General features: G+C 41.5%; 1 protein-coding gene across 11 annotated transcripts in view; it reads left to right on the top strand.

Moving 5' to 3' along the window:
• Positions 1-5,097: 5,097 nt before the first annotated feature.
• celf4 (CUGBP, Elav-like family member 4) overlaps positions 5,098-25,461 on the top strand; it is an 85,624-nt gene continuing 65,260 nt past the window's right edge. For 5 of the 11 annotated variants that reach the window (XM_069145995.1, XM_069162399.1, XM_069138251.1 and 2 more), the window contains exon 1: positions 5,100-5,819. In XM_069145995.1, coding sequence (XP_069002096.1) covers positions 5,543-5,819 — 277 coding nt within the window. In that variant the 5' untranslated portion in view covers positions 5,100-5,542. Of the gene's footprint in view, positions 5,820-25,461 lie in introns of all 11 variants that reach the window. The other 6 variants (XM_069142742.1, XM_069145237.1, XM_069170488.1 and 3 more) reach the window with 3 other exon arrangements.

Raw genomic sequence — 25,461 nt, forward strand, 5'->3', positions numbered from 1 at the left:
CCCCAGACATTTTTTTCCCCAGGGGTATACCAGAGAACCAGGTGTTATCACACTCCCCTGTGAGTCCTGCTGTCCTCCCCAGAGCAATTAATGGCACCGTGGAGTCAGAAAGTCTTGCCCCAAAATGGCTGCCCATCTGGAATGGAGGTGTCACATCACCCTGACAACCAGGTCAAGCCCTCAGAGTATCATCAGTGTGCGCCAACAAACCCAGTGGTCAGAGTTCATCTCACCTCACGACCTCTATGGAACTGATCTGTTGTAGTGGAAATAGGATTTTGGTGCTGCATGATTCAGACAGCAGACAGACACTGAAGTCATTTTCTATCTTGAATGATTGACAAGATGATTCATGACATCAGATGCAACAGTACAGTTTTATAGGCACAAAGAAAGTGCGACAGAATTAGGATAATTTTATGTCCTATTCCTGAGTGTGAAAGCAAGTGTGTGGGTGCCAAAGCTGAAAATATATGTGCACAGTGGAAGCGAGTGTATGTGTGATGTTGTCAAGAAGCTGGTGTTTGTCAAGAGGCTTGTGTTTTCAGGGCAGCCAGTCAGTCAAGGAGAGGAGCTGTCAGCATGGCTGATCTGTGCAGCCAGCACTCGACACTAGCAGAGACGCCTACCCATGTCAAATGTCACAGCACTAATCTCTTTCCAATGCAGGCCAGGTATAACTGCAGGGGCAAGAGACAGACACACCTCATCGCTCCACAGAATGAGATTCCCAGGAGATTCTGCAATTCACAAAAATACAGGCTTCATGTTAATAAAATCCATAGCATCTTGTCATTATTGCTTTGTGCTCAGCTGCATGCTTTAGACTGTATTTGCGTAATGCAGCAGTTTTCCAATGCTTATAGAGATGTATTTTATGCCTGTTAATATACACTGTAATGTTATTTAAATTTAGCTGAACTGCGTTTGTTTAACTGTTGAAATTTATGTTGATGGCCCATGGTGACTTAAATCATGTGTTAAATGTGTGTGGTCTTACACATGTGGCCTAATTTTTATCCAGCTTAGAATTTCCTACAGTATGATCAGTGTGTGTATTAAAATAAACAAAGGTTGTAAGATGTCTTTAGTCTATAGATATGCTGGAAGGCTATTTTATAAATTATTGTAATGGATTAATGCGTTATTGAATGCATTTGTGGCTTTGTTTGTTTTCGCCCGAGGGGGAATGATACGCTGCCTCTCATCCCAGTGTCAACAAACTTCCACTGTAAGACTGTTCATTCCACTCATGACCCAATAAAATACATTTTCCTCAGGAAATGAATAAATATTCCATCTCCCAATTACTAGCTGGTAATGGTTTTCAGCATATTTGTGTGTCCCTCCTTATTTATGCCCCAATAACCATATAGTTTTATGTGTAAACTATATGAAAATCTTTGTATATAATGAATAGATAAAAAAAAAAAAATCTTCATACCACACAAATGCAGTATATGCAAAGGAGACAGTGTAATTTTCATAAGACAGCATACACACATTTTCAATTGCTGCAGTAATTTTGCTCCTGGCACATCCCTTCCAATCTCTAACAAATTGGTGCTAATCAAGTTAAAGAGGACCTTCCTGCCCTTCTTGTCCCTCTAAACTTTCTGAGCATTTAGTCATGTGCCTGCCAGTCCCTCATTTCTTTGTGCTCTTCCTCCTAAATTACTGGGAGGTGATATACAGCCTGGGTGTCCCAAGGCTAAAAGAGATTTAGAACTTTGTCCCATATGAAGGAGAGGTGAGAAAAGACATTACTATGCAGAATAGGTAATATTGAAAACGCCAGAGCACTTTATGGTGCCCCATGCAGATTATCAATCTATTTGTGTAACTTGGCTACCCAGAATTTCATTTCCCTTTTCATTTATTTGCCTTGCTTCAACCGTTTACAGTGCTGAAACAGAACATTGAAGCCATGACAAGCATGGGAGCAATATTCCAAGGGAAAATAGACATCCTCTGCTGTAGGATTGCAAAGGTTCATTTAGAAGGGGGCGGTGGATGAAGTGACCTCTTTTTGATGAGCTTAGAGGAATATTTTGAGAAAAATGGGAAGTCCTCATATGGTCATCTGCACTTCTTCATAGAGCCTTCTTATAGGCCTTAAGCTTTGTCATTGAGAATTTATAGGGGCCTCTTGTCTTATAAAAGGGCAACCCTTGTCAGCATTGCTCTCGATTGAATTCAGAACCACGGACAGAGGCATGCATTTGTTACTACTGCCCTACATTAGTTTCACCACCATGGACAGAGGCTTATCTCTGTCAGCAATCCTCTGTTTAAAAGCCTTTTGTTGATACTGTTTAACAATTGCAGACTTACTATGAGGCTGTAAATATTAGCAGTCTAAGTCCGGCCTTGATTTATTTCACTAAGGAGCATTGGAAACTAGATTTATTTATATTTGTCGAAATGAAATCATTTGATTGCATCAAACAGATTCTTTTGGGGGGAATATTCTATAGAGAAACCGAGAATAAATATGAAAATTGTTTGACAGACTGGGTGCTTTGAGGATTGCTCTCAGCACGCCTGTGCAGCGCGCACAGATGATTTGCAAGAGCCACACAGTCATATTTGAGTATACCCAAACGGATTGAAATAAGTACCATTTGGGGAGCGAAGAGACACACTGTTACACGTCTCTCTCGTTAATTACGTGTTATTATAATCCGTCCAATGGACTCAGCCACCGAAGCCATTGCAATACCTCACAGGTAGGTGACGAGGCAGACCGTGAAGGGAACGGACACAGCACCATACCTTACATAATCATCACGGCAGTACCCACTGAACATAATTACAATGATTTGTGCCCTCCTATTTCACCCTTGTATTAAAAAATATTGCTGGAGGTAAGTCAGGCGTGAGCGTAGACAGGACTGCTGTGGTGAATGGAGTGTGGCCCCCGGGGGAAAGCTTGGAGAGCAGAGCATAGTGTCATGCCAAAGAAAGCCAACACCCCCCCCTCCCCCCCACCCCACACACACACACACACACACACACACACCTGCAACTGCTGGGGTTCGGTCATGCCGTGAGAACGGGATGACATTACCGGGCCATTTAGCTGGTGGAGCAGCAGAAAGAGGTGAGAGAGGCGCTGTGACGCTGTGACAGTGAGTCTTTTGTTATTTAATGGTTAGCTAATGTCTAGGTAGGGTGGGGTGGGGGTGAGTGGGGGTGCCTCATTTACAAAAAAGAAAACAACATTAATTCACAGCACATTATGAATTTATAGGCGATGTATTACTGCCTTACTTTGGCACTTGGGCGTGTTCATACACATGGCAGTCCCTCAGGGGCTGTATATATTTCACACTGTGAGATAGTGTAAAGACTGACCAGCTTGAAACACTACTGTCAAGATTATTGTAACCCAAATGTCAGTTTGTTGTTGTTAATAGGCTGATTTGCTGATTGTTAAATTGACATTCTTGAGGTTGGACTCAAACAGGACAATCAACACTCTTATCATTTATACATAGCCACGACCCCGGGTGTTGTTCTCCTCCTTTGGGAATAGAGATAAATAACATGGACTGACTCCCAAAGGAATAAACCAAAATTGGCAATGATCTCAGCTGAGAGGTCGTGCTAATGCCCAAACTACCCTATCTTAAATTTAGTAGATGTTTCTGTTACTATAAATTGGACCGATTTTGACACTGACTGTTCAAATCTACTGTCAGTACATTTTTACCTTTTCCAAGTCTTTTCGGAGCTTTGTAACCCCAAAGATTACTGACTCCTGTTTGTGACTCTTTGAGTCAAATGGTGTTTGCTTTCATATAATAAAAATCACTTTGTGCAGGAAATGGCAAAAATGTAATTTAAGAAAGCAGAAATGTCCTCCTTTTTTCCACCCATCTAATTAAGAATGCTCAGCATTTTAATCATAGACATTAACGGAATTTTAATTTATGTACAGGCTATACCAACATACACATTCATGCATTTAGACCTGATAATGACAATGAGCACTTTAAAATGATTTTGATTTAAGAAGTGTTTGGTTGGTGCCTAAAAGCCTATAGTAAGTGAATGAATGAATGTCTGTGCAAACGATCAACCAACCTGTCAAAGGAAACCAGCTTTTGGGTTTTTTTTCATTGTATTTAGAGTATAGTTTAGATGGTGATGTTCCTCACTTTTTAGTGTTGGGCATCACATTTTACTCCAATTGCTCTCTTTTTTTCTATATTTCTATATTTTTTTCTTCATCACCTGAAACAAATGTCTACGGTAAGTGCTAAATGTAGATTTTTGTGCATCTTTTCAATTTGTCCCTCTATTATGTGATTTATTTTTTTTCCCTTCCCATGTGCCCCCTCTCTACGCCACTCGGCGGTGCTCACAGACTTCCCCTTTCTGAGAATAAAATAATCTATTCTACATGACTTTGGAAATGGCAGAGGAAACTAATAATACGTCGTCAAACCGGTGAAAATCCCGTGTTTACTATTGACAACAACGAACAGTCGGAAACCTCAGAGGAATCCTCCATCAGTGTGTTTTACTTTCGTCTGTCTGACTGCATTTCAGCACCACGGAACTGTCCACCGTCCGGGAGCGAAGTGAGGATGCAGCGATTCACTGCTGCTGCTGCTGCCGTTGAGAATGAGGAGGGGGAAGAGATGACATGATATGAAATGTGATTTAAGCACAAAATCAAACCTCCGGAGAATCGCAGGTACCTTTTCAATCCCAATCCATCTATAGCGAATGCTTTTTATAAAAATCTAAACATATCAGGCGCAAGTTGTTTTCCGGCTTCTTTTTTCAATTAATGAGAACAGTTTGTGTGTCAGTCGTTAGGTGTTACATTCTAGAGTTCGTGAATGTGTGGTCATTTGCTCTGAGTAGGAGCACAAAGGACCGTATTCTCTATATCTCTCTATTTATAGACCCTCTCCCCTTGGTGGAATGTACCACTGGCTCCTCGCAGAAGAAAAGGGGGGCAGAAAACGTTGGGTTTATATCTAGCGAGTTTAAAGAGCCCCCATTTGTTCAAACCTCCCCACTGTTCTGGCAGAGATTGAGCCAGCCCTGTCCGTTTAAACCGAGAAGACACCCATACCAACTCCTCAATGCAAAAAAAATAAAAGGGTGCCAAGAAGCTGGGACGAAGGAACGTGGGTGTAAATAGACAGCGAACGCTCTTGGTCTCCCTCTCTCTCTTCTCTCTCTCTCCCTCCCCCTTTCCTTTCCTCTCTTTCTCTCTCTCTCTTTTATGAAATCAATGAACGAGTTATTGGGTAGGACATAAGTATAAGGAATCAAAGCCTCCACCGGGACCAACGGCATTGCGCGCTTTTGATATGCGTCTTCGCCAAATGCTACATGTGTTTTCCAGTCATTGTAAATACTGGCTTTGATAGGACGCGAGCGGAATCATCTCTGGCACGGCTTGGTCTCGGAACCAAATTTTGACCAAGACTTCCACAAGCTTTTTTTCAACGTAAAACGATTCTCCACCGTCCCCATCTGCTGCTGTTGTACCCATCCCAACTGACTGGCCGGTCCGAAGATGGCAACTTTAACCAACGGGCAGGTGGACGGCACGGTGCACGGTGTCGGTGTGGTCTCCGCCAGCACGAACGGGCTCGTGAACGGATTAAACCACAGCCACAGCCCGGCGGGATGCCCGGCCACCATCCCCATGAAGGACCACGATGCCATTAAACTCTTCATCGGTCAGATCCCCCGCAACCTGGACGAGAAGGACCTCCGGCCCCTGTTCGAGGAGTTTGGCAAGATCTACGAGCTCACGGTGCTCAAAGACCGCTTCACGGGCATGCACAAAGGTGGGTTAAACCCATTTATTCCAGAGACACCTATGGCTCTGCTTGTTTGTCAGAGTGAAATGTGCCACACATTGGTGAGAGTGGGGATCCTAAATCACGTAGGATTTGATGGGTAAAACAACGACATTGTTGGTAAATTGTGCCGTTTTTTTTATAGTGCTGAAGCTTGAATGACTTTTTGCATGTTGCTCTTGCTTTTGTGGCACCAAAAAAAAGGGACATTTTCCTTTGTTAGACATGTCACTGCTTCTCAAATTCAGTGCTTCATTTTCTACCTTATTGAGCAAACAAATCCAAGCATGAGTGTCACGAATCGGGAGTCACGACGGCATGAATTTATGTAGGGTGATATTAGGAGGAGCAATGTTCCTATCTGGGCAGTGTGCACGGGAGTATTCACACATCTCGTCCGGCGGTTGTAAACGTGCTTTCATTCACAGCGCTAAATCCAGGCCATTAACTTCACGTTTTCACGTTGCAATAGCGGGGAGGTTGTGTTTGATTGCCCGCAGCACAGTACACTCTGTTGCCTGTAACTCGCTCAGTGCGTGTGTGGGTGGTTGGGGGGTTAGGGGGTGTGATGAGGGGGTGGGAGTGTGTGTGTGTGTGTGTGTGTGTGTGTGTGTGTGTGTGTGGTGGGCGGGGGGGGGGGGGGTGCGCGTGCACGTGCGTAAGAACGTGTGCAACAGCGGAAGGAGTAGGCCTATGAACATATTTTACTTTTGAATAGCCTTTTAAAAAAAAATGCATATTGATTATTTTAACTGATAATTAAACTTTGTAACACAAATACCTATTCCTGTTTTCTTTATTCAAATTAACTTTTCCTTTTGTAGCCATGACTGCACTGAGTGCAATCCATAGTATTGATGGCAGTGAATTATCAGAAACTTTTGGTTTTACAGTGTTACTGTCCTTTTTGGTGGAATACAAAGGAACAGCCCTGGCACAGTAGGAAAGATGGTGCTTTAAACCCTGTATTTTATTTTCTTCTCTCAAGGGAAGGGTCGTTCTCTGCAAATCACCATCTAATGATAGGTCACTAATTGATCTGTTATACTTGCAGAACATCTCTCAGGGGTGCAAAGTACATTAAAGAATGAGTGCTGGCTTTTTCGGGATCCCCGTCCTCCCTCTTATAAGCCCCTTCTGCCCCATGTAAACAATGTGTGACATCCACCATGTGTCAGGAAATGATTATGATATACAAATAATTTCAGAGGGCAGAGACTGTCTGCAGGCATGGAGGAAACCAAAGAGGCGGGAGAAGTGAAGGAGGGGGGGTATCTTTTATTAATAGCCCAGCTGTAGTAGCGACTCCCTGTTGGACGGTTAATCACCAGTGGCCCCAGAACTATAGGCATGGCTCGCCAGCTGATTCTAAGAACTGTCTCCTCACTGCGATATACGGCCCTGCTTCCCGGGCTGGGCCCCCGCTTTCATTAGTGAGCCCCTGCTGTGCTCATATTTTAACTAGCTGGAAGCACGAGGTACTCCCTGGCTTACCAGCTCACTGGCTCACTGCAAGCTGTTTGAAGGCCGCGTTTCCTCCACAGCCTCTTAACAATTTCCTGAGGTTTCTATAGAAGATGCCGAAATTGGTGGTTAAAGACAGCACGTCCCACAAATAACAGGCAAAGTGAGTGACTGTGCGCTGCCAACATACTGTTTTTATGGAATACTACATAGCGTAACTGGAATCAGGTAGAGGAGGCACTCACAGCGAGAGTTTGAGACAAAAGTAAACACACTTTAAGCAAATATACATCTATTTAGGATAGAACTAATGAATTCCCCATCTATTTTTGTGTTTCTGCCAATGATGGCAATTATATATGTTTTAACACATTCATGCTGGTCACGGTTTTCTGCATTTTAAACTACTTTCTCTTCAGTTTTCTATACAAGGTGTAGTTCTCCCCTCTTCTTTCAGCTCCTTCAGGCTGTTTGCATTTTTCAGAGTCCTGCCATAGGGTAGAGAGAGTCAAACTGAGGACATGTTGACCCTCTAAGGTGTGAAATGCTCCAGTGGAGTGAAGCCTATAGAGCTGCCCACCACAAAACTCCTCTTCCATTCTTCTCTTCCATCTCTCCTCCTTTCCATTAACTCTGCTTAATCCCCTTCATTCTTTCACTTTCCTCTTTCTCCTTTTGTCTTCCTCTTTACGCACTGACGTGTTGCCTGTTCTGTGACAGTGCATCCTGTTCTGTAATGGCTGTGGTACAAAGCCTCAGCTGGAACCGAAGATTGTACATGATCGACTACCATTTCCTTTGCAAATTTGTTCTCTGTTTTTCCAAATGGCACATAGTAGGTAACTGTCATTGTTAACATTGTAATGATTCGTCTAGGGATACTGTTGCGTTAATTTAACTTTAACCAAGGAGACATGGCACTTTAACAAATAAATAAGCATGGTTTTCAGCAAGATAATACAGAGCTTTTTCTGCTATGGCAGATAATAAAAGGCCCTCATCCTTTTCTGCTGTACATCAACAAGCCTAAAGAACAGCCTTTGCTATGGTAATGCTACCGCTGAAGAAAGAGACCCCTATTATAGCCATTGTCAGCTGTGCCTGTGATACTATTGCCATAACCCTCCCCATAATGACTCCATGTATCACTAGTAATCTAGTCTTTAGGACTGTGTCCCCTTGGAGTGGAGAGAGCAGGGAGGAGGGAAGCTTGGGACGGGGATCGGCAAAGCTTGGTAGCGGGCGCGGGGACACCAACGCAGGCCTACATTCTCCCAATGATTTTATTTCTCTCCCCTCTGTGACCGAGCCATGCTAATAGAGGCCATTTATAATGGTCACCGGCTGCTGCTGCTGCTGCTGCTACCAAGCACAACGGGGCTGAGAGGCACGGCGAGCACAAAGAGCCAGCCCTTTCTCTTCTCGCTGGCAATGCAGCATGGGAGGTGGGGATCTATTCAAGAAGAGTACTAGATATGAGTGCTAGTGCTATTCATCAGTCTGATTTCATGTAATAATCACTGGGGCAATTGAGCTGCGATGATACAGGGAAGACATTTAATAAATGAAGGTGTTATCTACTGTTTACTGCTGTCACATCCTCTGGCAGTATTGTGTTTCCAGCCAAACCCTCATTGTCCCCCATCTTCCTTTTTCTAAGCAAATGCAAATGTCCCCAAGTTTGTTTTACTGCCGTTGTTTCATTCGGTCGTAATTTAATGTGAGTAATATATTTGTCCTTGGTCAAACTAAATACATTAGCAACAGCTCTCACCATAGGCTCAGACAGTTAAAGTAGTTACTAAGTCAGAGAATCGCTCAAAGTCAAAGCAGGTGTTGAAACTTTATATAGAGTTGGACCAAACTGTCCATTTTGACCTGGCACTGGCAAGTGATGTGAACAAAATGCCACAGGTCTTTAACTCAGATCGACGGCTTTCAAAAGGTCTTCTCATCCAGCAGATGACAACAATAACCCAGTGCATGAAAAAAAAAAAAAAACTCGAATTCGATATCAATACTTGAGAAAATTGTTAAATAATTATTATTGAAATCAAACCAGTGGAGATACAGTGTAATGACCAACTGTAATCTTGTTTAAATTTAACCATACTACAGATGGCTCATGCTACAGATGGGGGCTATAATCTGTGCAGGTCATAAAGGGAGTTATGTGTCTCTCTGAACGCCTTGGTTTTGATATTTCAGCCCTTTTACTAGAATGTGTCAGGCAAGCAGATTCAGAGAGGAGCAGATCATTGGGCTTATCGTGTTTGTTGAGGCCAGGAAGTCATGATGCCAAAAAGATGAAGAACTCATGCTGTGTTTTATTGCAGGCAATTAGATGTTACAGGTTGCTGTCGGCTAAAAAAGAAAAAAAAAAAGGGACGATAAAACCAAATCTGGCTTTGAACATAGAAAGAAAGAAGTACGGGTGTGTTTTTTCATCCTGCAGGTCTGCGTTAATGCAGCATGCGTTCTGGCCGAAGATTTCACTCCGGTTGCATCATCCTCTCTGTGGGATCCTTCTCTCTCCTCCTCTCACATTTGGTTTGGGATGACTGTGTGTGTGTGCGTCTATGAGTGAGTGTGTGTTTATGTGCCCCCTCTCTCCTTGGCCCAGAATCCTCCACTCAGCTCAGAATGGGTGCTCAGGCCCCACATTGTGCCCTGCTTCTACGAAGATGCATCGCAATCGATTCGGAGTGTTTTGTCAGGGAGAAAGGCAACATGTGTCATAAAGGAGGTCGCCTCGTACCAAAGTACACTCTACCACCAGCGCACCGCACCCACTAGCACTGGCCTGTCAGAGCCCCAGAGCCCAGAACTGCCAGGCAACAAGAGGGAAACAAGAGGCGGGGCCAGAGTGGAGAGTACAGTGGGTTTAATTTGTCAGGAGGACCATTGTCAAGGCAGTGCTGCCTCTGTTGTCCATTATTATTGGAGGGGACTGTCAGACGGGGGCCGGCTGATGCCAGTTAGTCACAGTGAGAGATGGTCTGACCAAACCAAAGAAGGGAAGTGCTCATGGAGCTCCTGTAAAGGATTAGCATGCTAACAGCAGGTCTGGAGTCATGCAGCCTATCAGGCAAGTGGAGCCCTCTGGCTTCTCTGACCTCGGCAGTCCTCTCATTAAAACCACTGACATTTGCATACACAGAGAGAGGTAATGCATCTGCCTGTTCATCTCATTTCACCTCCTAAAGATGGATTGAAACTAATTGACATACATTCAGCGTTCAAACTGCAAGTTTGGTGCAATCAAAAGTAAAGACCTGCACATTTGTATATGAACTATATCCACAACATATCTCCCAGTAACACAAACAAGTGCTTAAAAGGTGGAGTGCAATAAAAAATAACTATTGATCTAAATTAAAATACTACAAATACTTTGTAATTTAGATATTTTATTTGCTTTACTAAATACTTTTAGTTTTAAAAGTTCAGGAGCTCATGCACAACCATAAAACGTTCTCGTTAGCGTTTATCAGTGTGTTTGTGTGTAGTTAATGGTAACACATGGCAAAGTCATGACTGACTGTGGACATCAGTGCTGACCTGTGACAGACAGACAGACAGGCAGACAGACAGACAGACAGGCAGACAGACAGACAGACAGGCAGGCAGGCGGGCAGACAGACAGACAGGTAGGCAGTCAGCTAGATAGGCAGACAGACAGACAGGCAGGCGGGCGGGCAGACAGACAGACAGGTAGGCAGTCGGGCGTGCAGACAGACAGGTAGGCAGTCAGCTAGACAGACAGGTGGGTGGGCAGACAGACAGACAGGTAGGCAGTCAGCTAGACAGACAGGCGGGCGGGCAGACAGACAAACAGGTAGGCAGGCGGGCGGGCGGGCAGACAGACAAACAGGTAGGCAGTCAGGTAGACAGACAGGCAGACAAACAGGTAGACAGACAGACAGGCTGGCAGGCAGACAGGTAGACAGACAGACAGACAGGTGGGCAGACAGACAGGCAGACAAACAGGTAGACAGACAGACAGACAGACAGGCTGGCGGCCAGACAGACAGACAGATGAGCGAGTGGACAGGCAGGCAGAGAGGTAGACAGGCAGGCAGACAGACAGATAGATAGATACAGCATGCAGATCGTGTGTGTACAACAGAAGTATTTATTTTTTGCTATTTTACTTTTTCAAGAGAATTTTCTGGGAGAATCACTGCAGGTGTTTCTTTTTTTTTTTTTTTTTTTTTGCCATAACACCTCTGGTTGTGCCAGATCAAATCTTGAATATAAATATTCTGTTGCACCAAAGACAAAACGGATTCATGATATTTCCAAGAATTTCTAAGGCAGCTCTGAAGATGTTATATGTACAGCGTAAGAGCTTTCTTGTGTTTTGACACAAATAAATATCCCTGAGCTGGGTTAAAATAAAACTTGCCTTAAATGTTTCATCAACATTTGGTCTTTTGTCTCCCATAAAAAGAGGCTAAGATACTTTCACTGGAATTCTTTTTTTCTAGCTCTTTCTTTGTTTCTTAATCTTGCTCTCCTATTGCCGTTTTCATTGCCCCGGTGTACCATTCTTTCAGAAGATGAAAAAAAAAAAAGCATCCTTTTTTGACAAGTGCTCCTTGGAGAGGTAAATATTTTCTGTTTTCAGGGCTCTTGCATCATCTAAGTATTATTGTGCTGTGTGGTAAATTTTTAAAAAGTTGACGCTTTGGGCCTCTTCAATCTTTTAGCTGTTCCCTGAAAACAACTTCCACTCCCCCCAAATACCGGTGGCCGGTTCTGCAGATGAGGAATGCAATATTTTTGAAATGTTGGAAAGTCTTACATGTTGTTTTTAGTTTTACTTTTGTTTTGGTAGTGATTGCATTCAAGTCTGCAGTGCTAATAATAGAGCTTCCTGTGGGGAAGAGACATTTTATTTTTGTTGTTGTTGTTTTTAGCTTGATAAGATTTCTTTCAGTTTTTAAAAACAGACTTAATTTCACAGGGTGAGAGGAAGATAAATATAATGTGATAATAAATATAAACATATTAAAGTAGTTTCATGCATACTGCTGCCATAACAATATCTGTTTCAGTCCGCAGAGTGACTGCATCTGTTTTCTGTCTCTTTCTTATTTACCTCTACATATTTTACATTTTGTTCCATTTCTGCAACTCTTATCTGTGCCATGCAAATATGCGGGCACTGTGCTCTATAGTACTATAGTAGTAGTTGTTCATTGTAAAAGGTTGAAATATGATTTCCTTTGTTCAACAGTCAAAAGGTTATGAATCCCCTCTGTGTGAACTTGAAAACTGGTGTTTTGCCTTCTGGATTAGAGCTGCCGGTTCCTTTTATCAAGCTTTGCACAGTCAGAAAGCATTATGATAGGGAATTTTATAAAATCCATATCTCTGTGTGTGCAGTATATGTGTGTGCTTATGAGGATGTGTATACATTTTTCCCTGTATATTTATCATTCTTTCATGTGCATTATGTTCTGGATATATGGGCTTTATGTGTTATTATACAACATAATATAACGCTACACAATCTTACAATGCTTAAATTTAAACTCTAGCCAGAGTAACACTTAACAGTGATTTTTAATGTTTAATAATGACAGTAATATTTTAGGTTGAGCCTCAGTATGCACATGAAAACGGGTCCAGCTGCAGCTCTCCACTGCAGAGGTTTTCCACAAGAAAATAGCAGCATGACACAGCAGCAAGATGAAAAATAGAACCAAAGTTTGTCACAGCAAACTGTGGCAGCGGCCCATTAATGCATACACAGAAAGCATTTATTCTTATTACAAATCCTGCTATTTATTCATTTCAAACTCCATCTGATTTATTTATATTTATTTCTGTTTCAACCATTTCTTACAGTCTTCTCAAGGTCAAGTTCTGTTTTAACATCAGAAAAAACAAATCATTGTTATTGCCTTGCAAACATAGACTGTAACAAGCCCTCACTAGTTCTCCAACCTGTAATGCATGTACTTTCAATTACCCTTTTAACCCATACAAAATTGTTTCATATACACGAAACAAATTATTTGACTTTGGAGATTTATGGTTCATAGAAAGTTGAATTGATGTTTATTCTCAAACCAAATTGCTAAACATCACTCAAAGTGGTGTATCTAGGTCCGCCTGCTAGGATATTCTAAAGCAGGGATTACATGAGCCATGTACTATTTGTTGCAGACAGAAAGCACATCAAAGACTGTTGAGCATTTGTGACTTGTCAGGGCAGACACATATTTAGCCTTCTCTGTATGCATGCATACAACCTCCTGGATGCTGTGCCATGACCCGCCAGGTTTGAGTGTCCCTGATTCAATTCACTTTCTTCCCATCTCCCTTCATGCCTATTTCATGTCCCCCAATTAAAAATGTACCACGTTGACTTGTAAAAGGAAGGTGGGAATGGAGGTTAGGGCTTTTCAAAGATCCCTCTCAATTATTCAAAGCCAAGTTTGATTCAGAAAATGGAGGAGGATTAATAAGTCATGTGGAAGTTTTCGAGAATTTGGGTATAACAAATGTAATGCAAGATGTTCTGATTAGACATCTACCTGAAGTATCAATCAAAAATACTCGTTTGTTGTAGATTAGGCCTGACAAATTCGAACTTCCAGAGTCAGCATCATTCATTTTAACTCCTTCTTCTCTTTGTCTGATGTAAGAAGAATGTCTCAAGTTTGCATCTCGGTTCAAAAAAGGTTTGCAATTGTTTTATATTCAAGAAAAATGATTACTTTGCACATTTCTGGATGACATCATGCAACTGCTCAGCTTTGAATTTGTATTTTTAATTTTGTATTTGTATTTGCATCCCCACTGGATCAATATCATTCCATTTTCCATTCCTCTGAAACTGTACAGATCAGTGCATTTTGCCATCAAGACATTACCATTCAAATCATATTGGCATCACATTGGGAGAAAGTACATCAAGGCTTTATCCTGTCCTGCTGGTTGGAGAGCAGATAGACCAAAACATATCGCTGCAGAGGGAGATGGTGCAAGAGTGCGTAAAACGACAAGGAGCTCAAGACAGAGAGAGCGAGAGCGGGAGAGAGGGAAGGAGAATTAGAGAGATGTTGAAACAGGGATGATGTAAGAGAATGCGTGAAAAGAGGCAAGGGAGATCCATGGATGAGAGTTTGGGTGGGGGCTGCACACAAAGACAGAGAGAGAAAATCGAGAGGCAGAGCAATATAAAAGAAGGAGAGCAGAGATTGTCAAGAGAGGTGCACACTAAAAATGGAGGCAACGAGAGATTGTTCAATGACAGTCACAGAGTGAGCGAAAGGAGCGAAAGGAAGACGGAAAGGGGCTGAGAAGAAAAGACTGAAAAGCAGAAGGAAAGCGACAGACAGAGATAGAAGTAGAAAGAGTGAGGGAGTCCCAGAGACAGATGTCGCCCTCACTGGCCCCGGCAGATTGATAGCTTCTGGCCCAGTTCCATGCCAGGCTCTGACCCCTCTGTCCTCTGCTGTAATTTATAGGCTGCGTTTTGCCAGATTTAAGCACTACTCTGTGGCCATCATAGCTCGAGAAGCGAGAATGACCTTCCTGGGATGGGAGCAGAATTAGACCCCTGCAGCTCCCTGCTGCCCCGAGGGTAAATAAGCAAGTACCCTCCATATTAGGATGATCTCTGACAACGTGTTAATGGGACAGGTCTAACTGTATACTTGTCAGTTGTGTGTGTGTATTTTCCTCATTTGTTAGTTTTTTACAGTTTATGTACAGTATTTCATTTTGTTAGTGAGAAGGTGCAGCTGTGTAATTTGTTTAGTGTTTGTACGAATACTGTGTTTGTAGGCAGAAGTTACTTCTTGCTGCATATCAGATCAGAAAAGTCCAACCGGCATCAGCATACTGCATTTGAGAGGTTGAATCCCTTTGATACGTTTTGTGTGATACTGAAGCTTTTGGAGAAACCATAGTTTTTCTGAAGTTGAAGTTTCAGTACTTAAAGTAACTCTTAAAGTACTTCTTTAAAGTGAAGGTGTTTCCATATCTGACAATCCGGACGAAGGTCTGCAGATTTGATCTGGTTGGTTTTGGTTTCACATTGCAATTTTGAACTCTAACTTCGCATGACATACCTACTTTCCTATTGCTGACATTTAATGGTTTGTGGACAGCGTGCATCTGATTTTTTTTGTCACTTTTATTTGTAGCATTTTCAATTTGAATGGAGAAAAATGAATTAACTGATTAATTTCATTGCTATTATATTGCTATTATCATTACTATGGCATTATGACTGGCACTTTTTTTTTCCTCTCAGACATTAAGTTATGGCATTTTTATGTGTTTTGTGAGTTTTGATTTCTTTGTCAGACCAGATTACAGTTAAATACTCTACTCTCCCCCTTTGTGCTACTGCAGCTCATTTTTACTTCCTTTACATTTTTTTATTTTTCTATTGTTTAATGAGTTCACCGCCACAATAACCTATAACTGGTCTGAAAGTTCAAACAATCAAGAGAATGTTTTTTACACTGTAAACAAATCAAACCAAACTGTGGTTCATTTTGACCTGGACTGAGACCACCTCCTTTGGTCAGACCAAATTTTGGTGCTTTGGTCCAGACAGTGGTCCGATGCACCGTTTACACTGAAAACTGAAAAGTCTTCTGATTAGCTGTTAATACTCAAAAACCACCAAATCTTTTTTGGTCCACTTTTTTGATAAGCTACTTGAAAAGCTTGTAGGCACCGAAGGAAATTACGAAAACTACTTATCAACTTGACTCGGTTTTCAGATCACTGTATCTATTACAGCTTCACATATGTCTGTTTGGTGCGGTGTTACTTCGCAATGGATTTACTGAGCCTTTTTCCTGCCATCTAATCCACAACAGTGTCATCTACTACACACACTAAAAGACCCTCAAAACTTTATTTCAAATGTTATGTATTTCACTGTAACATTGAATATTTATGACTAAATAAGCAGCAAAGTTTCACAAGTTTGGAAAAACCATCCTTAGTTATTATTTATTAATAGTTTACACTGAAAAACTCATCTTCTGAGCCGGTACTCATTCTGATGAATTGGTGAGAAAAACGTTGATACAACATTTATATTCCAATCCAATACAAACAAAGAAGTATCTCATGCAAAATAACCAACACAGTGGGTGGTCCTGTAGGATCCCTTTATATAGTAAAACCGACTGAGAAAAAAAAGCCTTTAGGGTCTTTCAATGGGTCTCACACAAATGTGGAAGGAAACATATTATCTGTGAATGATTGACATTCTGCTGGACTTGTGCAGTTTGTGCAGACGATTCTCAGATATCAGGTTCAAACTTTTATGAATTTAATAACACATGACAGACGTGGTTTGGAGACATTGAAGTTGCATTGTAGTTGAAAAAAATACAACAAAAAAACAAAGGCAGCAAACACAAGCAGCAAATAACACACTGTCTGATTACTTCAAGTTGTGAGCTGCTAAAGCTGTTGACAAAATGTTTTTGATACAACATTTATGCAATGCAATATGTTTTATTTCCTCAGAAGTTTTTTCAGCTCCTTTACGTACGATTTGGATTCAACTTATCTATTATAAGGTTCCTACAGCCTAATGAACTGTTTTGAAATACTTTTTTTACATTTCAGAATGACAAAATATTATTTTGAGTCTAGATTCAGCCCCCTAACTGCACCTTTTAAGCTCTTCTTCACAATGAGGACAGGCCTAGTTCGCTATAGGATGAGTTGCTTTCTCCTGCCTTTATAAATCCCGCTTCAATTTTGCGCACACTATTTGCTAAAAGTTAAATGAGAAGGGTACAACAAAACTCTGCACTGTGGTTCTTGTAAAGTAAATATGGCGTGTGTGTACCAGGTGCGTGCTCCCTCGTAGACTAACTTGGCCAGCTAACCGGTGGGCTCAGCTGGGTTTGTGCTTGGCCATTCAGAACGCTACCTCAATGCACAAATCAGCCCAGGGAATGATCTGGACAGAAAGCCTTCAGCAAATTATTACAGATTTGCAATTTAATGGCTTCGGAGGTCTCTCCCAGCCCTGCACAGGTTCCCAATGAGACAGAGCCTATTAGTTTGGTCCTTTAATCACAGAACAGGAGATGGGAATCCTGGCCAAACCTATACAAACCTCGCTTCACTTGGTGTGGAATGATTTCATGGGGTTTATAGATAGAGACAGTGAAGTCTGTGTGCGTGCACAGGCGTGTGTGATTGTGTGAGCATTGGGTGGTTGATAAGCTTTGCTTTCCCTGGAGCGACCAACAGCAGTGTGTGTGTGTGTGTGTGTGTGTGTGTGTGTGTGTGTGTGTGTGTGTGTGTGTGTGTGTGTGTGTGTGTGTGTGTGTGTGTGTGTGTGTGTGTGTGTTTGTGTGTGTGTGTTTGTGTGTGTGTGTAGAACAGAAAGAGGGAGAGAGAGAAAAAACATGTTTTTTTATGGATCATTCATCAATACCATGAGGACACAGTGGGCAGTCGAAATTAATTTGGCTTTACCCAAAGCTAACAAAAGTCCATTTCCCAAATTTCATGTTGTAGGAAAATGGAAAACTACTTTCCAGTGTCATGTTCCAAAAATAATTGTCATGAAAACCAGTTTTGATTCATTGAAACTTCAAGTAAATTATCATTTAAAAATAATAAAAATATATAAAGAAAGATGTAACATGTCCAAAGTCAGTGAAGTAATTAATTTACTGTCTATTACTGCCTGTTCAACTAGCAACATTGCTACTTAAGAGATCTAACATTAGAAATGTTTTGTTTTCAGGTGATGCTCTCTTTGCTGCACTTCATTGAACTGAACTGGTATAGATTTTAAGCTATAATAACCTCCCTCCATTAAGCCTATAAAATAAAATCTTTTTCTGTAATTTATCACATTTTTTATAAATGAATCGGCAGTTAGTTTCAACAGCTGAGCTCCTGTGATTTACAGTATGAGACATTTATACCAGCAGAAACAATGCATTTTAGATAAAGGCATAACTTTTGTGATACTATTTGTAAGAGACAAACGGCTGGCTTTTCAGGGGGTGGTTAAGTCTTTTCCCATAGCTATAGTTGCCTGATTAATGTGCCATCGTTGCAAAAATGTAAAAGCTATCACTCCAATCTGCCTTTCAATGTCCCAATTTGTCCAAGAGGAAGCCAAGCTTTCTAAATGAGTTGGATAAAAGTGACTGCCAAAGGGGATGAATATATATAATTATCTGTGGCTGGAGCGCCAACAAAGGGACTTTGAAAATCAACTTTGTGAGCCAAAGGCTTCATTAATCTGACGACAACAAAATGTCCCCTCAACTCGCAGTCAGAAAGACACAGGTATCTGCAAAGCTATTAAAAAGCATGCAGTCATGCAGCCTTCTGTAGCCCATCCTCTATCTGTTTGGGATTAGGAGCGATTTAATGCGCTAATGTTAATATGCTAATGTGTTAATGTTATGTTAGCGAATTATTAGGTGATTTAAGAAATGGCTGGCTGCTGTTTTGTTGGTCTTACACATTGACATGCTAGTAAGGATGGATAACTGTGTTTACTTTGCATATGGAAATCCCAGAACGTCTTTCATCTGTCCTTCCTATAGTGACTAGTGGTCCATGTTAGCTTTGCAAACATCTTAATTGTGTTAAATGGAGGAAAAAGGGGGGGGAGATTAAAAGCCATTAATGTGTGTTGTGTGTGCGTATGCTATTCCCGGGACGATGCTTTTGTTCACTTTGGCAAAGCAGAGGAGAGACTTTCACCTTGAAACTCAATGCACACCAGAATCATTGTCATTGTGTCTACCTAAATCGCTGCTGTCTCTCGTTCTCACTGTTTTATACACTGTCAGACTTGCTTTGCTCATTTTTGCATTTCTTTTTGTGATCGCCTCCTTCCATCCTTCTTACTCTCTCTGTACGTCTCTCCCATTTTCTCTCTGTCTATCTCTCTTGTGCTTTTTTCCTTTGTAGCCCTGTTTCTCTCCATTGCTCACTCTCTCTCTGTCTGTCTGTCTAAGCGTCAGATAATCTCACTGGGGGAGACTTTAGAGGACTCTCCATCTGTGTATAAATAGCTCTGGATGAATTATTGAGGGACCTGGGGTTGCTAATAATCCCACAGGACCCATCTGACAATGACACAGAAGATGGAGGGAAAACAATTACGCAGGCTTTCTCCTTCAGAAGAGTGGGAATGGGGGTGGGGTGGACTCGGCGGCCTCTGGGAGCCTCCTCGCGGGGCCCAACATCTTGGCTAATAAACCCAATTAAGTCTCCGGAATCAATCGGAACCCCGGGGGCGTCCTCTCTCTTCCTTCCCCGGACGGTGTGCAACAACAGGAAGTGTAATGATTCATGTTCCCCCTTCTGCATTTGGATCGTCCTCTCATCTCCATCTTGCAGGTTGGCAAGGCGGACACGGGACAGGACAGGATGTCCGCCGAGGCAGGATAATAGGACAGGGAGAGGAAAGGAGACGAGAGGCAAGTGGAGTGGAGAGGAGCACAGAGGAATATTAATGGGAGTGTTTATCCTGTAAGTGTTTTACCAGGGGGACGAGACACGGGACCACTCCGATGACAGAATTAAAGCACTTTGTCCTCTTAGTGATACATGATTCATCTGTGGATGCATTTTTGGCTAACCGGCTTTGCCAGGTTGACTTGACTGTTGACACAAAATGCTCCGACCTGTCTGTCTGTCTGTCTGTCTGTCTGTCTGTCTGTCTGTCTGTCTGTCTATCTATCTATCTATCTATCTATCTATCTATCTATCTATCTATCTATCTATCTATCTATCTATCTATCTATCTGTCACTGCCAGTACAGTATGAGCAGAACTACTATATATATATATTTTTTTTTTAAAGATTCTAAAACCTGATTCACATTCTGTATATTGTTCATGGTTATTTCCAACCCTATCGAGAGACTGTTCCTAGTAAAGGTCCAGTACGTATGATTGAGGCATGATCTTTTGGCAGAAATGGAATATAATATTTATGATTATATTTTCATTTGTGTAAAATCACCTGAAATAAAAGTAGCGCTTTTGTTGCCTAAGATTTGTTTTAACATTTATGTACGCATGATGGATGCCTCACGTATCTAGAGTCGGTTTAGAGTGTTGGTTGTTGACCACCTCAGAAATGAATGCAACGCATTCACAACATGCAATTTTTACCACTATATTCTACTAAATCCTACACATTACTCCTTTAAGGAAAGATTGTGTTCATGGCAAATAAAATAAGTGTGATTAAGGTTAGACAACAAAACCACTTGGTAAAGATCAGTCAAAGATAAACACACAAGCATTACCTGCGGGCCTCTGATAGTAAAGCAAGCAAACTCCGCTCTCCATGAAACCCAGGCAGGCTTGTATATTCCTACTATTAAAGCCCTGATGTTCATGTATGCAACCCAAATCACTAAAGAGATCTCTCAGTCTTGAAGACTGCTTCCTGGAGAGTTTTAGATTCCCACGTTAGTCTAAACGCTGTTTTAGAGGTCTTTCCACTCTGCCAAGCATAATATTCCCAAATGAAACACTGAATTGTTGTAATTTGCACATGAAAATGCCCATATGTTATCTATCCTACATTGTTATATTAGTCAGCATCAGTGAATTTCCCAGAGAGACTGACCTGGTAAGTAACGGTGCAGACTTTTGGTTCGTCTTCGGAGTCATTCAACATTTAATAATTCATGTCATGAAAAGCTAAATTTGGGTCACCCAAACATTTCCGGACGAAATGGCTGAGGTGGGATGAGTGAGGTGTTTCGTCTTCTGGGATATTTATCGGGGACAGCTTGAGACATTTGATGTGCGCGTTTTGCTGTAGAGGGAGCTTTTAACAAGTTTGTGTGTTCAAGCATTTTGTGTTTTTAATGTGATGAGAGTTGTTTAAGAAGGTATTTTACTTTGTGGCATGAGAGCTCAAGCATCACATGTAAGCCGCTTCGACGTGTGTGTACAAGTGTGTGTCCATATGAATGTGAATGCTTGCGTGTGTCTCGACCCGCGAGGGACCGGGGGTGGAGGGGTAGAGGGGTGTGCGGGGTGTAGGGTGACTGGGGGTTGGTGTGAAGCCGGTGACTGGGGGGCAGGAGGGGTGGGGGGGTCACCATCCTAATGATGCATTTTCTACTCCATTGATTCAGTGGCTCTGCTCTCCAGTAAATCCTTCACATGCAACACATTAAAGCCAGCCCTTTTTCCTCCTTCACCAATCGATTAGCACAGCTTAGAGACGGCCACTCGGGGAAGCAGAGCAAGAGATGGGACTTGTTATCTTCAGGAGCTCACACGCACACACAAACACACACACATTTCAAGGGTCTGTTTGTTTCTCACAAATTTTTCATCATAAAAACAGTGTGACAGTGTTCAAGAATTGTTCTTGTTTGCAGTTAATACCTGTAATCTCATGCAATCTTTCTTATGATTTACTAAGAGTACCACTGTATGGAGATACGGGAATGTGATGTACAATCACAAAGAGTTCTCTAGTTTAATATTCATACTTTTACTGTCAGAAATCAAGTAATTTTTCTTCCCTCACAAGTTGCCCACTCATTTTTGGCCATCTCATAAGCAATTTATTCAGGTTATTTTTCACTGTGTTGCTGAGAAGTAACATTGGAACCATCAGTGCGCTTTGATTTGGCATGATGATGTAATAGTTTTGTAGAAAATGCCCAGTTATTAAAATTTATTTTACACCCTCCAGTCAATCAGATCTCAGTATTCACCCAGACTACAACATAATGACTTCTATTTGATGATCTTCATATCCTCGTCTCAGAAAGTAATTTAGTTACAACTGGACTCACTTTTATTGTTCACAATTACCACGTCCTGCACTTTTAAGAAAGAGAAAAATGTAGGAGGTACAGCAGTGCTGTCCCTTTGAGATTCATCCATCACCTGGTTATCAATAATTGCTCTTGTCTTTTCCTCCTCCCTACTACCCTCAGCGGCGTGCTCGTGTGGGTTTCTATATTACGGACTCCTTTTGTTTCTCTTAAGAGAGGACAGAGAGATCTGCATATAGTCGCATGCGAGAGCTCAGACTGTTATTACACATCATTACAAATGAATTCCCCCACTTATTCATGATACTGCCCCTCAGTTCTGTCTCAGTCTGCTGAAATAATATCGTACTGAAGACCAACATTGATTAGTCCCTGAAACAGCTTCTGAATTTTTAAGGCCTTTTTTTACAGGATGAAAAAAATACTTGATGTGAGTATTTGAAGTTTTTTTCCTGCCCCGTTTGCACAAAGAACAGTACGCTTCTCGGAGCTCATATTGTGGGCTTCAAAGTGCTTTTTTATTTAATCAGGGTTTACAGTTGCCAATTAAAGATTTTAAGATGATACGAGAGAAAGTTGGAGCGTTCCTGGAGACCTTGGCCGTGTCCCCTAAAATAGCCTCTATCCTCTGTCTCTTTTTTCCATGGTGAGTAATGATCTGAAAGGTCAGCAAAGGTGAAGGGGATATGAGCGACTGCTGCTTACTTTATTGAATTACAATTCCACGCAGAACCAAAAGTGAGGGGGCTTGTCAGGGTGTTTCACTTTGATACCAAATTTAGTGGGAGATATTTAACTTTGAGCAGTCAGTTTGAATGAATCCAAAACATTTCAATATATATCCATTCACACAATTAATTCACAGCCCATATAGTTGTTAGAGGATTGTGGTGAGAAAAATACATAGGAGAAAAGGCAGCTTCAGAAATTATAGTTGTAACAGCTGTTTACTTTATTTTTAAACTTGGAACTTTCTGCATTGCAGCTGTTAATTTTTCACTTTTAATGAAATTGAAACTGAATAGCAACAATCACAAGGCTCTTACTAAGTGTCCCAGTTACAGCAGCACAAGGGCAACTGTATCATTCTTGAATCAGAAACTCTTTTAATACAGAACTTATTAGTATTCCTCTTCTGCACTCAGTGGTACTCGTTTTCACCATATGACTGAAAGACCAAGGCTTTATACACAATTTCTCTGAACACAATAAGTCAAGAATTTTCGTCTTTACTCTGACCCGTTTCAAGAGTGAATTGAAGAGTGTTATCTAAGCCTTAGCACTCACAAAAATCCAGTCAGAACGTTCTTGTCTTAAGGTCAATCTTTTAAAAAGGAGAAAAAAAACATTCTTCTGTTTATTGAGCAAAGGCTGTCCTTGGTCAACCCTTTCAGGCGGAGATAAGTGCTAACAGAACTGAGGTGGAGGAGACGTTGAGATTTCTATTGACTGACTGAAATTGGACAGCCTCAAACAAAGTTTGGTGCCAAAGTTTTTTGGGGCAGAGTTCCAGAGCTATGCAGAGCAGAGTTTCAGCTGTGCTGTGGATAAAGCTTTTTAATGCTATTGACTCTTTTTAGGCTCTGACCAAGATGTTCTGAAATATTTAAATGATCACTGGGAGTTTCTCCCCATCTGTGGGTGGGAATAAAAGAAGAGAGAGAGGAGGGAACTTTTTTATGTCAGCCTTTTACAATCCCTGAATTAATAGGCACGAGATAATTAGAGAATTATGTGCAATAACATTGTCCCTCAAGTTTTCGAGTCTTGGGTGGCACCAGGCAATGCATGCTGGTAAAAAGTCACTCATGTATCCAGTAACACTGCAAAGCACTAATTCAAGAGTATTTTTTTGTTTTAGTGGGAGCATAATTAGTTTTTGAAGAAATTTGAAGATTAGAGCATCCTCATTCACAGCCACAGAGGTCACAGAGGTCATGGTCTCTGCATTGTTTATTGTTTAACAGGGTTTTAATTACCTAATAAGGAATTTATATTTTGTAATTGCACACACATTACAAATATTGACACTAATGTCTCTTGACTGGCATTAGGAAAAACAATTATCTTCCATCCATCCGTCCATTTTCTACCCGAGTGTGAGCAATTTAGCCCAGACAGTAAAGTTTTCCAGCTTCGACTGGATCCGGAGGTGTTCCCAGCCAGATGAGATAAATAATCTCTCCAGCCTGTTCTGGGTCTACCCTACCAGTTGGACATGCCCAAAAAACCTCCAGTGGAAGGCGTCCAGGAGGCATCATAATCAGATACTCAAACCGCCTCAACTGGCTCCTTTGGTGCACATGATCAGTGCCTCTAATCTGAGCTACCTCCAGATGTCTGAGCTCCGCGTCATTCTTTCGGTCACTACCCTAATCTCATGACCGTAGGAGAGGGTTGGAAAATAGATCAACTGTTAAATCCAAAACTTTGACTTCCAGCTCAGCTTACTCTTCACCAAAACAGTCCGCTTCAATTCCTGCTTGACTGCTGACGCCACACCGATCCGCCTGTCAATCTCCCAATACATCCCTTACTCGTGAACAAGATCCTGACGTACTTAAACTCTTTCACATTTCATTTAATTATCTTAGAATAAATTAAATACTGCATTACTTTTTAGTATTTGATTGAACCCTTTGATAAGTCACAACACCACCAAGAGACAAAGCACTAATCAATACTTTTATATTAAGAATGGATGACATGACAACATGAAAGTGGTCACTCAGACAGACAAGCCTAGTACGTTTCTACTCATTGATGTGGTGTTACAACAAATATTTTGTTTGGTTATATATTCACTGCTCTTATCAGTGCTGTTTCCAGCAGCAGCAGGCGACTGAGTATACCTGCGCAATAACAAAAAGGCTAGCAGGCAAAGTTAGCAACTGGCCTGAACATTTAGCTGATAAGGAGCCAGATATTTCCCTTCAGAGTTAAAATGTAGCTAAAAAGAGAGCGAGTATGTGACTCATTCTCCAGTTGGGCAGAAACACGATTTCAGATGGGGGATAATGTTGCTTTGTGTCTGCTGGATGTGTGAACAGGCAACCGTCCTAGCAAGCCAAAATCCCTGCTACAGCCCTGTCCTCTTTATGTACATGATACGCCATTAAACCAAGGCTAATATATCGGAAATACCAACAGGAAACCTTCTGTTAATCATGTATTACAACTGATATGCAATAATATTTCTTCATAATTCATGAAACTATCTTTAGTGACAACAGAGTACATACAATGGTTTTCTCAGGTTTACAAATATATGAATCCTCGTGTGAAGTAAGCAAAATAACAGAAAATACAAAATGACGCCTCTCTAAACATAAACACGTAAAGGTTTCCACATTGTCAACTTGTTGGGAAGCTGATGGGGC

Source organism: Embiotoca jacksoni, unplaced genomic scaffold (assembly GCF_022577435.1).
Source record: "Embiotoca jacksoni isolate LCO1_2020_lvr unplaced genomic scaffold, fEmbJac1.0.p SCAF_1, whole genome shotgun sequence".
NCBI lineage: Eukaryota > Metazoa > Chordata > Actinopteri > Embiotocidae > Embiotoca > Embiotoca jacksoni.